Genomic DNA, 13261 nt, shown 5'->3' on the forward strand with positions numbered 1-13261 from the left:
AAACGAGACTGAGTTTTCCTACACTATTTATATTTACTTTTATTAAATATAAGTATATTTAATAAGACAAAGGAATCCAAGAAAGATAAAGATAGGGATGAAAATTTATATTTTCAAAGTCCAGCTTCTCTGGATAGTAAAAAATATATACTTTTATTATGTTATTATATGCAATCTCATATAATGATATAAAGTATTTTTATTTTTACAACAAAAAATATAAATAAATATTTTATAAAAATGGTTCTATAGTTAAAAATATTGAGAAACTTTCATTAATAATAGTAAAATAACATGAAATAAAATGATTTTTTATCCTTCACTTATCCAAGAAAAAAAACGGTTAAAATCACATATATAGTGATGATTTACAGGTAAAATTTGTTTGCTTCCTTTCTAAAATGAGTTAGAAAATATATGTTTGTCCTTTCCTGATATAAGAAAGTGGTATCAAAGGGGTAATTTTCTCTTTGGATAGGTATCCACCATTAGACATTAATAATTAATCACCTCATTTGTGAGCAAAACAATGCGGAAACATTGCCACTAATCACCATTAGACAATAATCACTAATCACCTCATCCTATTTTTTTCAAGGAGCATGATAGTTTGACAGTTTCTATTTTATAACACTGTTTTAACAACCATAAATATTATTATTTAATATTATAATTTTATTTATATTTTCTTTTATTAGATAAATGTAATATTCTATTACTTAAAAAAGTTATAAAAAAGAGATAAGAGAAAAAAAATGGGTGTAAAATTATCTTCAATTTTTCTCACCATCAATTTATAACCCAGCAGTCCTTCCCACTCACTTATATATATATTCCCACATCCCAATTCCCTAGCACACAACGCCTTATTTTCTCAGACACCTTAAAAAAGAAAAAAAAAAAACACAAAAAGTAATAAAGAAAAGCAAAAGACAATGAAACTAAACGTCAACTTCATCACCCTCTTATCCATAACCCTTGCCCTATGCTTTGCAATATGCAACGCGCATGACTCACCCAGCGTCGAAGAGCCTCAGTCCGAACCGCCACCGACGAAGTCTACAGCGGACGAGGCAACAGGGGCCCCAGAATCGGAGGACCCGGCATCGGCTGACTCCGATTCGGCGGATCCGGCATCGGAGGAACCATTAGTGGACCCGACATCGGCTAACCCGACATTCATGGACCAGTCATTGGCTGACCCACCAACAGATGACCCGGCATCGGCGGACTCGCCATCTGAGGAACCGGTGACGGAACCCTCCGTGGACCCGTTAAGAGATAGCCCTGCAATGAAGGACCCGGAGGAACTGTATGGGGACCTGAAATCTGCTACCACGGAATCGGCCGACCCGCCATCAGAGGATCCGGAATCGGCGGACCCGCCATCGGAGGACCCGGTATCAGAGGACCCGGCATCAGAGGGCCCGGCGTCGGAGGACACGTCATTCGCGGACGCGCCAACGGCGGAGTCGCCATTCTCGAACACCTTCGAGGAAGGCTTCTTTGGCGGGGGTGGTGGCGTGCAACTCCGCAAAGCGTTTAAGTCGTTCTTAGGCGAAATCCGGGTGGGGTCGTTGCGTGGAAGCAAGACGATTACGATGCTCAACCGCCACGACCGTGACTCTGTGAAGGAAATCTGCTCCCGCACGGACTACCCCGACGACTGCCTCTCCACCGTGGTGCCCTTCCTGGGCAACAACTTCGATCTCATGAGCGTACTGGAAGCCGCCATCAAAGCCTGCTCCTTCCAGACCAACTTCACCATCTCCATTGTCGACAAACACATGAAATCCTCATCGGAGATGGCCACCGCCCTCACTAACTGCAAGGAGCAGTACACCAACGCCTTCCAGAGCCTGCAGCAGGCCTTGAATGCCCTCACCTCTCACGACCTCGCCACCGTGACCGTCATGCTGAGCTCCGTGATGGCGGATGTGTCCACCTGCGAGAGCGGCTTCGAGGACCTCAAGTTGGCTAAGGGTCGTGCTGATGGCATGGTCAGCATAACGGTTAGCAACTGTCTTTCCATTGCTTCCATGATTCCCTCTTCTTAGGGCATTGGTATCACATAAATGTACGTTATTTTTGTAAATAAAAGTTTAGTTGTGAAGCATCAACTAAAGACAAACAATTCTTTTTTTTTTTTTTTTATGGAATGGATGTATGAGTTATTCATTCACACTTCAAATGTATTTTTAGATGTTTAGTCCACAAACAAAATTATAGATATATCGTCTCTCTATATATATATATATATATATATATATATATATATATATATATATATGTATATATATATATGTATATATATATATNTATATATATATATATATATATATATATGTATATATATATATGTATATATATGTATGAGTTTTTTTTTTCTTATTATTAGGAGAATAAAAAGATTATAATATTTAGGAAAATCTGATATGATTTTTGTTTACAAATTAATTTATGAATAAATTAATTTTATTATTTACAAGGAAATTATTTTAATAAAATTAATAGTTTATTTCTCATATATATTTCAGTTTACTAATCAATAAATAAAAAAATAAATCTTTCATGTTTCTCCATTGAATATTTTCATAAGCAAAAAAATGTCCTCCTTTTTTTTTCACAAAATTTTCGCACACAGCTTTATTGTGAATAAATATTTATTGGATAAATTTATAGATAGATATTATAGATAAGTAATAAATTGTTGAATAGTTACTCAGACATTTAGTTATAAAATTTCCTCCATATTAGGCATTTGTAATAAAGCAATTGAGAATTTCAAAATTTACAAAAAAATTCTCCAATTTTTTTTGTAAGTTTTAAATTATAATGAAAATTACTTGAAGTGACGAATTTATAGAAAAAGCAAAACAAATTAATTTTACATTATTTGCATGTTATTTTAAACTTACACAAAAATTACCTTTCAAATCTCTTGGTCTAAAGAATTCACAGCAAATTGTCCTGTAGATTTAAAATGAAGTTACAAAATATCCTTCAAAATTTTAATCCAGAAATTAAAAATATCCACTAACATTATTTATGAGTTTGTATCCATAAAAAGTTGACATTAAACTATAAAATTCACAAAATAAGGTACAAAAATTTTATGAGAATTTTCTTACATAACTTTGAAGATAGACTACCAATGAGTTAGATGTTTATATAAAAAAAGAATTATCTATGCTAAAACTAGTAATGTTAATAATATTGTTAATTAAGATTAATAATATACATAACATAATATACCCGTTAAAGGAAATTTGTTATTGCGCAATTTTTTTACTTTCTTTTATTACTTTTTAACAAAGTGGAAATATAACTTATAATAATGTAATTAATTTGAGTTGTTAATTTAAAATATAGGGTTAAATATGTTTTTAGTCCCTGTACTTTTTGAGGCGATTTTGGTTTTAGTCCATTTTCAAACTATGCTACAATTTAGTCCTTCCACTTTAGAAAACTCTGGTTTTAGTACTTTTTACCAAATTTTTTTAACTTTATTTGTTGTTTCAAGCACGTTTTATTATAGCATTTGGATTGTTTACACTGTTTAACACATTTTTACTTCAATGTTAACTAAGAAACGCGTTTGAAACAACAAATAAAGTTAAAAATATTTGATAAAAAAGACTAAAACCAGAGTTTTCTAAAGTTGAAAGACTAAATTGTACCATAGTTTGAAAATGGACTAAAACCAAAATCGCCTCAAAGTATAGGGATTAAAAACATATTTAACCCTAAAATATAACGTAAATCTAGATTAAGAATGGTTGTGAACAAAACTAAACATATTAACTACTTTAACTGTCAAATGACAGTCCGTCACTTTTGTATATGGTATACATATATAGTTTACTTTGGTTAATGAGAACTACACTCGTTTTTCTCTCTTTCTGCATTGCACTCTCAATTGCATTCTCTTTCACTATTGCATTCACACAAACACCTATCGGCGCTAATAGTGGTATCAAGAGCAACGGGTTACGAGACCTGGTATAGTTTTGTGACGTTCAAGAAGGAAGGAGTGTGAAAGTGATGGTCGGGATGATTTACAGTAACCTACTGGTATTTAACGGTAAGGATTATGATGATTGGTGCATGAAAATGGAAGCAATTCTTGGGTTTCAAGAAGTTGACGAAATAGTGAAGAAAGGTTTTCAAGAACCTTCGAAAGGTGTCTCAGAAGAAATGAAGAAGCTATACAAGGAGAACATGTGGCTTGACTGCAAAGCGAGGATGTTATTACATCAGTGCATCTCTGCCTCAATCTCTCAAAAGGTGTCAAAAGCTGTCATGGCCAAAGAAGTCTGGGACATTCTGCAGGATGGTTATGTTAATTCCGTTTGTAGTCCCTACAAAGGCCTATAAGCTTTTATGCATGGAGGAGCAGTAAACGGTGGTGGAGTACATTGGCAGAATTCAGATCGTGGTAAATGCTATGAGAGCATGTGATAAGGTTGTGAAGGAGAAAAAGATTGTCGAGAAGATACTTCGAACTTTAACACCACAGTATGATCACATCGTGGTTGCCATAGAGGAATGCAAGAATCTTGAGACAATGAAGGTGGAAGAGCTGCAGAATTCCCTTCAAACGCGTGAACAGAGGTTGATTGAGAGAAAGAATGCAGAAAAGGGTGTGACGCAGGGCACAAATCAAGCGTTACAAGCCAGAAATAATCAAAGCTTCAAGAGTCGAGGAGTTGGAAGAGGCAGAGGACGGACACACGGTGGCTGAACGGGTGGTAGAAGTATGAAACCCTCTGAACAAATTGGCAAAGAAGATGGCAGTGAGCAGAAGGAGGGAAACAGTAGAGGAGGAAGACAATTTTGAGGCAGAGGAAGAAAAGACAAAAGAAGTGTTCAATGCTACACCTGTAACAAGTTCGGGAACTACTCTGCAGAGTGCTGGCATAATGAAGCCATGAAGAAGTCCAAGAATGACGAAGCAACGAATCTTGCTCAGGATGATTGTGTTTCAGAGTCCGATCTTGTTGTCATGATGAGTACTGTAGAACGAGCGGAAGAGGAGTTGTGCGAGAAAGTGTGGGACATGTGTGAATGTGTATCTGAACATGTGTTGCAACCGAGAGCAACAAGCCATGCAAATGTGTGTCACTATGGTACAAACCACATGTTGTACTCGGAGAAGATGGGTCATGCAACGAAGAATGAAGAAGTTGAACACGTGTTACTGTCAAGTGAAGATAGACATGCAACTGATGAAGAAACCAAACGGGTGTTGCCTTCAAGTGTTGCTGATGAAGAAACTGAACGAATATCATCTTCTAATGCATAAATTAATTTTTAACTTTATTATTTCTCCAAAAATTTGATCATTTACTATCCTAATTTTAGTTTTTGAAAAAATTAATTTCTTTTTACTGTGTAGATTATTTGAAAAATAAGAAACCACAATAAATTTCACAATCTAATTTCTTTGTTTTATGATATTCTTCGTATAACTAATAATAAATCTAATAGGCATAAATATGTAATACTTTTATGATTTTTTTTATCTTCAAATTTTTTAATATTCAAACTATGATGGATATAGTGGTTTCATACAATGACATTATATGCACATTTTCATATGTTAATGAGCTTAAGATGAATACTAGCATTGTAACTAGAGATTGTCCTAGTTTACCTATATGTATTTTTAGAGAAGGTCGGTATGTCAATTTTTCAGCTTTTTTAGGTGTGTAAACTTATGTTAAGTTTACGATGATCATTTATGCTTTGGAACATGTTTAGATGAAAACTTTTAAAGACTTTAATTGAAGAATGATTCTATTTTAGTTTGCTATGGTTTCTTGGATCAACGAGTAGTTCCTTCAAGAGATATGACATTGGTGTTTGCATTTTGGTAAGCATATATAGTTCAATGTTTTTCATATGTTTCGTGAGAGAAATAATTGGACTGACAACTTTGTTAATTTAACCTTTATTAATATATAATAGTATAAATGATTTAATGTTTTACTTCCATGTATTTTTTTTTCCATAATAAGTATAATTTGAAAATATTTCGTGAAGTGTAACTTTTATCATAGTTTTTGTATGATTTCTCATGCTTTATATTCTTTTATTTCTCTTATTTTAATGAAATTTTATCTAATAGTTAATGATTGAGATAATACCAACATAGTTAAGATATCAAAATAGTTGATATGTCAAAGTTCATAGTGATGTCTAGAATGAATTTATTTTGAAAATAAAAATCATTCATAAGTATTTGCAAAGAAATTTTCTTTGAAAGAATCATTAATATGGGTTTGTATGGAACAACACCAATTAAACATGAGTTTGTCCTCAACCAAAAATCATATAATGAATTTGAGTCTTCATTTTTATACGGTGTTCAACTCTTTTATCTTTGCTTAACATGATACTTAGACTCACATTTAAATTTTAACAATTAATTGATTATTTAAAATTAAAATACTCTTTATTGTGAAATACTAATCATTGAAAAAATCTTAAAATGAGAGAAGAGTGTTAATAACAATAGCAATTTTAGAAGAAAAAAAAATACAAAGGATTTATTATTATCAACCATGTTAAACCCTTTTTGTTTTTAATTATAATGAATTAGTTCAGTACGTTTTATAAATGAAAACCAAAAAAGTATAAAGTTTAAACTCAATTATATTATCTTGGGGATTTTTTTTAAATGTTCGTTTTTAATTAATTATATATTTATATGGAAATGAACATTTTTCGTTAAAAAAGTTTTAAAAATTAACATTTGGCCAAACAGGCACAAAAATAACGCATTGAATTCAAGGATTAAGTCAATCTCAATATGGTTAATAGAAAAAGAAGGGACAAAATAATTTTTCGTTTGGTTTATATGGAGAGAACTAAAATAAAATAATTTGCAAGTTTTTTCTTCTAAAACACTAATTTTTATAATCTATAATATTTAAAACTAATTTCTATATTGGAGACTGATTTTATTTAGATTACATTAGAGACTAATCTTATTGTGAGTTTCATTTGGATTATATTAGAGACTAATCTTATTCACAAAAATCTAAATATTATTTATTTTTGTTTACTGATAGATCATTTATAGTTACTAAATTTAATTAGTCAAATGCAATTTTTTAAGAAAAAGGTAAAAGCACTCCGAAGAACAAAACTAACTCAGTTTAAAAGATAAGATAATCACTATACACACCTTAACAACATTTTTCTTTCCATATAAATCTCCCAGAAAACTCTGTTAAAATATTGAGCAAAAATTGTAAACCCCTATACACACTTTAAATTTCTGAATGATTTTTTTTAACAAATATTCACTTCCTATAATTGAAGAGTGGACAATGATATTTTGACAACATTTTTTGACAATTTTTTTGACAACGAGACACGTGTCATCATTTTATTGGTCTATTTGAATTTATGTTTAAAAAATATTTAAAACGGATCAATCACAAGCTGCCACGTATGCGTTGTCAAAAAATTGTTAAAAAAGTGTTGTTAAAAAGAAGTTTTTCCAAAATGTACCAACGTTATATGAATATATTTAAAGTTCTATGTACTTAAAGAAATCTCACGTGAAATGGTAAGCCAGTAGCAAAAGTTGATATTTGATAAAACGAAATATATATTTCACACCTATATAGGCATAATAAGATTTATGATAAGCAGACACTGATGATAAATTTCGGTCGATCCATAGATATCAAGTTACACGGCATTTGGAAAGGGGAATAATAGCTACTCCACATGATAAAGTAGAAGGAAAGGGCGTGCTCCTTCTCAATTTATCGCAGGAGCACACCTATATTACCATAATTACAAAGAGAGTATAGCAAAAAAAAATAAAAATAAAAATAAAACCACCTCTGAGTCTAGAGATTAGAGAGCTCTATATTTCTATGCACTGCATAAGGCTAAGATCTTTTATATCTGAAACCAACATCAGCAACACAAATGTCTCAAGATCTATTGGAGAAAAGTGCCCCATGTTCGGTAGATTTAATGAACTTTTTGAGCAAAAGGACCACAATAGCAATAGCGAGTCCGATAGCTGCCAACGTGAACAGCCTATCATCAGGTTTCTGGACCCTTGTCTCTGGCCTGGGATTGTGAGCCCTTGCAGTTGTATCTGACCTTTGGGACAGCTCATTCCTTGAAACATTTGATTGAATCTCCCTTGATACTTCAACTCCTGCAGGGTTAGCATTTGCAAGGACTTCTTGTTCTTCAACAATTCCATCACCTTCTTGATCTGGAATCCTCTCTCCAGCTGGTAAGGACTCAGGATTAGGTGAATCAACCAGGGCCTCAGCCTCCTCACTTCTGGGGTGCTCATCGGAAGCCTCTGTGGCGCTTGGTTGAGGAACTGGGGGTGCCTTGCTTAACATGTACTCGTGTATCTGGGATAACCAAGTCCATTCAGCAGCACAATATATTACAGAAAACGCAAACTGAGGTGAAAACAATAAGCAACATTTTACCTCATCGATCAGCTTTTGACGTTCAGGAGTCCCAAATTTAGGAGGACCTTCACGAGATTTTACAGCCAGGGTACGCCTCTCTTCTTTCTTGTAGTCTAAAGATCCCAATGCACCATTTGGGTTGGTTGGCATGAAAGCAATCAGTGCAACTAGAGCAGTCCTCACTGCCAAAAGATATTTACATCAATTAAAATGAGACCTTTAACCCTCAAAGGGATTAACAGGGCTCACTTTGTCACAAAGACAAGGCATTTAAGAAGTATAAAAAATGTAGCTAATGCATAAAGAAGAATGATGAAAACAGTAGACATACATTCCCATCCCAGTTCTCAAACAACCAGAGCATTAAAATGCAACTACGTAGTTTGATCAGTGTTTTTCTGGTTGTATTTGTAATTGTTTTACAAACCAATGTGATGATCTAAGACGTGGGGAATCAATGCTATGCCAACTTTTATCTAGAGAAGGCCAAGTTATGTCCCAAAGCATAGAATGCTCCTATCTAGAAGACAATAACAATAATAATGGAAAATTACAAAGGACGCAGTCAAATAAATCAGGAAGTTTTACACCTGCAGATCAACAACTAAACAGTTTTAATCTTGTATAATCAGAATGGAGAATACATGACAATTATGAGAAAATAAACCAGAGCTCAATGGATAGCTTGCAAAATAGCAACCAAAAACAGAGTCGAGAGTAAAAAGGAATGTTATTTACCGCTCCATGATGGTTGCCAATGCTCAGGGTGATGATTTGAAATGCTCAAGCAAATCTTGGTTTGAGTCTCGAAACGACCATTAGGCTGACAGACAAAAGTTAAATTTTTAAGCAAGTAGGGAATGATCTTTATAAATCAGGATTCAAACCAAGGATACACAAACTAACACAAGAATATAAATCAGGAGGAAGGGAGCAACATCTTACTGTCAACAACATAAACGAAGGGGGTTTGAATGGATACTCTGAAGGCAGCTGGATCCGTCCATGATAAATACCACCCTCAAATTCAGTATCACGAGGCCCTCTAATCGCAAATTGCCACTCAAATATATTTTCCTGAAAATAATCGCATAATTGTAAGTTACTGAAGAAAGATATGACAACAAACAGATACAAAAGTAATAGCCAATAATCAAATTACGAGTTTCAAACCAGCGACAAGTTACAGACAAAAACAAAGATAAGGCAAGAACGGAACACAATTAAGGAGATGTATCACGTTCGTGATATCAAGGTAAAATTAATAAACTATTGACATCTACACTCACAAGTTTTTGTTTCAAAAAAGAAAATTGAGAAGTTTGGGCGATTGTCACCAGGGTTACAACAAGTATCAAGACAAGAATAATGCTTATAGTTACAGATTATCCAACAATTAAAGCAAAATACTCAAATTGACAACGAGATTTGAGCTCACATATTTTTACAATGTTAAAATTTGCACAGAATTCAGAACAGCCCGTAGAGTGAAATACCTTAAACATAAAACACCCAATAACACAATTTCCTCAAAATTCCATCATAATTTTTAAAAATCATAAATTTCCCCATCCAAACACAAAATAAAGGAATTTCCCAAAACAAGCACAATCACAATCACACATCAAAAAGACATTCACAATTTCTCGCCACGCACCACGACAAATCCCATTGAACCACACGCACAAGACCGCGATCTCACACAAATCCTTCGTCACAAGGTGGCGAAATGAAAGAACATAAGGCACAGATGACGGATATGATCTAAGTGGAAAAAAAATGAACCTCGAGAGGGAGGCTCATGAAATCGTCTGAGGGGTTGGAATGCATCTCCTTGACCTCCTGGAGGATCCGCTTGACGGCGGGGTTCTTGAGGTTGTACTTGTCGGCCATTGTCGGCGGTGAAAGATAGCAGTGATTATCGCTGGGAATGGAAACGAAGAAGAAGAAGAAAAACGAAGTTGAAAAATAGAGGAAAGGGGAACAGGGGAAGGTGGTTCGGTTGCTCTGAAATACGTGTCTATCTTCTGATCAATCCTTCCTTAATTCAACACTTCCTTTAATCCAATTTTCATTTTTCTATCCCAATTTTTTTTACCCTTCCAGCTGGTAATCAAATGATATTTAACTTTTTAACTACTTTATAATCAGATTATTAAAATCCTCTAATTTAAAAATGTAATTTACATCCATAATTTTATATTTACTAATTTTTTAACTTTGGGTTTATTATTGAGATCATCAAAAAGTTAGCTTGTATTATTGAGATCATCAAGTTAATATTATGATTTTTTTAAATGAATTTTGAAATTATTCTCATTCTATTAACTATGCAATTTATTAACAGTTGATAAAAAGATTGTAATTTATTAACCATATAATAATGGGTTTCCAATTTGTTAGCTTGTATTTTCAGTTAAGTATGGAATATGTATTACACTTTAAATTATATATTTTACTTTTTGTGAGTGTTATTGTTGAATTTTCAATTTTATGAATTTTATCAATAAGATTCTAATTTTGATTTTTTTTATTTAAATTTTAAAATTGTACACATTTTTTTTTATAAATTAGAAGTCAATTTATTAATTGTGTGATAAAATGAACTTAAATACCTTAAAGAAAGTGGCAGTGTGATAACAATTGAACTGAAAATAATTTATGCTATGATTGATTGGAAAGATTCCTACCATTAATTATTAAATTATTTGTTTAATTTATTGGTATTTATTCTATAGATTTTAAGGAACTAATTTACGATATTAAAACTTTGATTCTCTCATTCATGTTAAAAAATCCAACTAACTTATGTTTTTATTAATTTATCTAGGTTCACATGTATAATAATAAAATAACATGCAGTTTTATCACTATATTAAGTTATAAAAAAGTAATTATTAATAAATAAATTTTATTGATGAATTTTAGAATTTTTATTATGAATCCATCCCTAAAATTTTGTTTGTGAATTATAATTTTTGGTATCAACAAATATTTTTTTACGTGATATGTTGATATAAAAATAAACGACATTTTAAAAATAATATTGATTAAAAATAATGATCCTTAATAATTTTAATATTTAAAGATTTTAATATAAATAATTTTGTTAAGAATGATATTGATTATTTTAAAAAACATATTTATCTAAAATCATTTTTTTTTAGATTTTTTGACTTTTTTTATGATAGTTTTTTTCTTTATTTGTCTTATTAAATAATAGAAACAAATATTGATTTTTGTAGCGAGTTTTTAATTTGAACTAATTAGTTTTTTTATAGTGTAATTTGATTTTTGGCTTTTTTTTTTTGTTATTCTTGTGGAACCGATCGTATCTTGTGCAATCTTTCTTCACTCTACTAATTCCATCTACCCGGTACACATCTTTCAAGCCTCCTTTATCTTCTACCAGATGATGGAATGCATGCGGAAGATTGTTTGATGTTCAAATTAGAGATTCTAGTAAAAAAAATTATTAATGGAAAAGGTAAAATCAAATCATGATTAAAATAATATTAATGGGGATATTTTGTTGACCATGGGTTCCCATATGATTAAGCCTCAATTATGGTTCATTGACTCAAAGGCTCAATGGGTGAGAAGCTACAACTGTTTTTTTTTTGGTTAAGTTATCCAACACGAAAATGTCTCAAGTAGGCATACAAAGGCATCAATAGGGAGTATCTGACCTAGTGAGCAACATGATTGTCGAAAATATGTATATTTTGACGAGGGTGACATAGTATTCGACATTTGGCCAAGGGATCCATCCTTCATAGTCCTTAACATTCAATACCTAACACTTAGTATCTAGTACTAGGCTAGGTTCCCAGTAAGCAATAAAATCTCATTTGTCTTGGGTAACCCGGTTAAAGGCTATAAGTAGCATGATCGAGGGGTCTTCGACCACATACAATACATTGGTCAATTTTTGTTATATGTTACATGTGAGTCTTCTTTCACTTGCATGCGTATGTTAAACATCTATATGAGCTTGTATTAATCAATGGTTTTAATGGGGTGCTCTGATCGTGCTAGTGTTGTTCATAGGTGCAGATAGAACATCTTGTGAGCTTGAAAGGAGTTTAGGATTCTTTTAAGCAAGTTTTTTTGTCTCTCAAGTAAGGCAAGTTAATTGCATTTGTTTATAAGTTATAGATATCTTGAAATATTGTTTTGTATGATTGAGTGGTATGATGATGTTTGATCTATTGAATTTGGTTTGTGTTGGATGTTTGTTATGTTGTTTATCTTGGTTAAAATTGTGTCGATTGAGAAACTTATGATCATTTCAATCAGTTGGTATGTGCCTTGACATTAAAAGTTGCTTTTAACCAAAATACTAAAAAGGAAATACCAATTTGATTATTTGATCAGGTTCATTTTTTCGCAAATCACATAAATTTATTTGTTGATGTCTGATACAATGTTGAATAATGGCAGGCTAGTACTATGTGTTAGTTTGAGTGCCAGTTTTGTACGACTAAGAATAGTAAAATGAGAATGCTTTTGCATTGAGCGGCATTAGGACACTGTTGAGTGTCATCTTTCATTGTTGAGTGTCATATTTCACTAAAAGTTTGAATCATTTTTGTTCATGAATGTTGAGTGGTAGAAGGGTGTCATTGAGTAACTTTTTGCGAGAATAATGACGTTGAGCGCTCAGACTCTCAGTGCCAAATTAAGTGTCACCTTTTTGCTAAAGGTTTGATGTTAAGCACGGAGACTACCATTGAGTGCCACCTTTTGCAAGAAGCCCACCCTGGGCACCACTTTTGAGCACCAATGTGCACGTTTGAAAA

General features: G+C 32.6%; 2 protein-coding genes across 2 annotated transcripts; one reads left to right on the plus strand and one right to left on the minus strand.

Annotated features, from left to right (window-relative positions):
- Positions 1 to 745: 745 nt before the first annotated feature.
- LOC106754020 lies at positions 746 to 2109 on the plus strand. Its single transcript, XM_014635954.2, has one exon. The coding sequence runs from the start codon at positions 936 to 938 to the stop codon at positions 2055 to 2057; it is 1122 nt and encodes a 373-aa protein (XP_014491440.1). The 5' UTR covers positions 746 to 935; the 3' UTR covers positions 2058 to 2109.
- Positions 2110 to 7752: 5643 nt separating this feature from the next.
- LOC106754051 (ubiquitin-conjugating enzyme E2 32) lies at positions 7753 to 10495 on the minus strand. Its single transcript, XM_014635991.2, has 5 exons — positions 10245 to 10495; positions 9405 to 9536; positions 9198 to 9282; positions 8478 to 8641; positions 7753 to 8396 (listed from the first exon to the last, which is right to left on the minus strand). Exons 1-5 carry the CDS (start codon positions 10350 to 10352, stop codon positions 7956 to 7958), a joined length of 930 nt encoding a protein of 309 aa, XP_014491477.1. The 5' UTR covers positions 10353 to 10495; the 3' UTR covers positions 7753 to 7955.
- Positions 10496 to 13261: the final 2766 nt, after the last annotated feature.

This window comes from Vigna radiata, unplaced genomic scaffold (assembly GCF_000741045.1).
Source record: "Vigna radiata var. radiata cultivar VC1973A unplaced genomic scaffold, Vradiata_ver6 scaffold_83, whole genome shotgun sequence".
Taxonomy (NCBI): domain Eukaryota; kingdom Viridiplantae; phylum Streptophyta; class Magnoliopsida; order Fabales; family Fabaceae; genus Vigna; species Vigna radiata.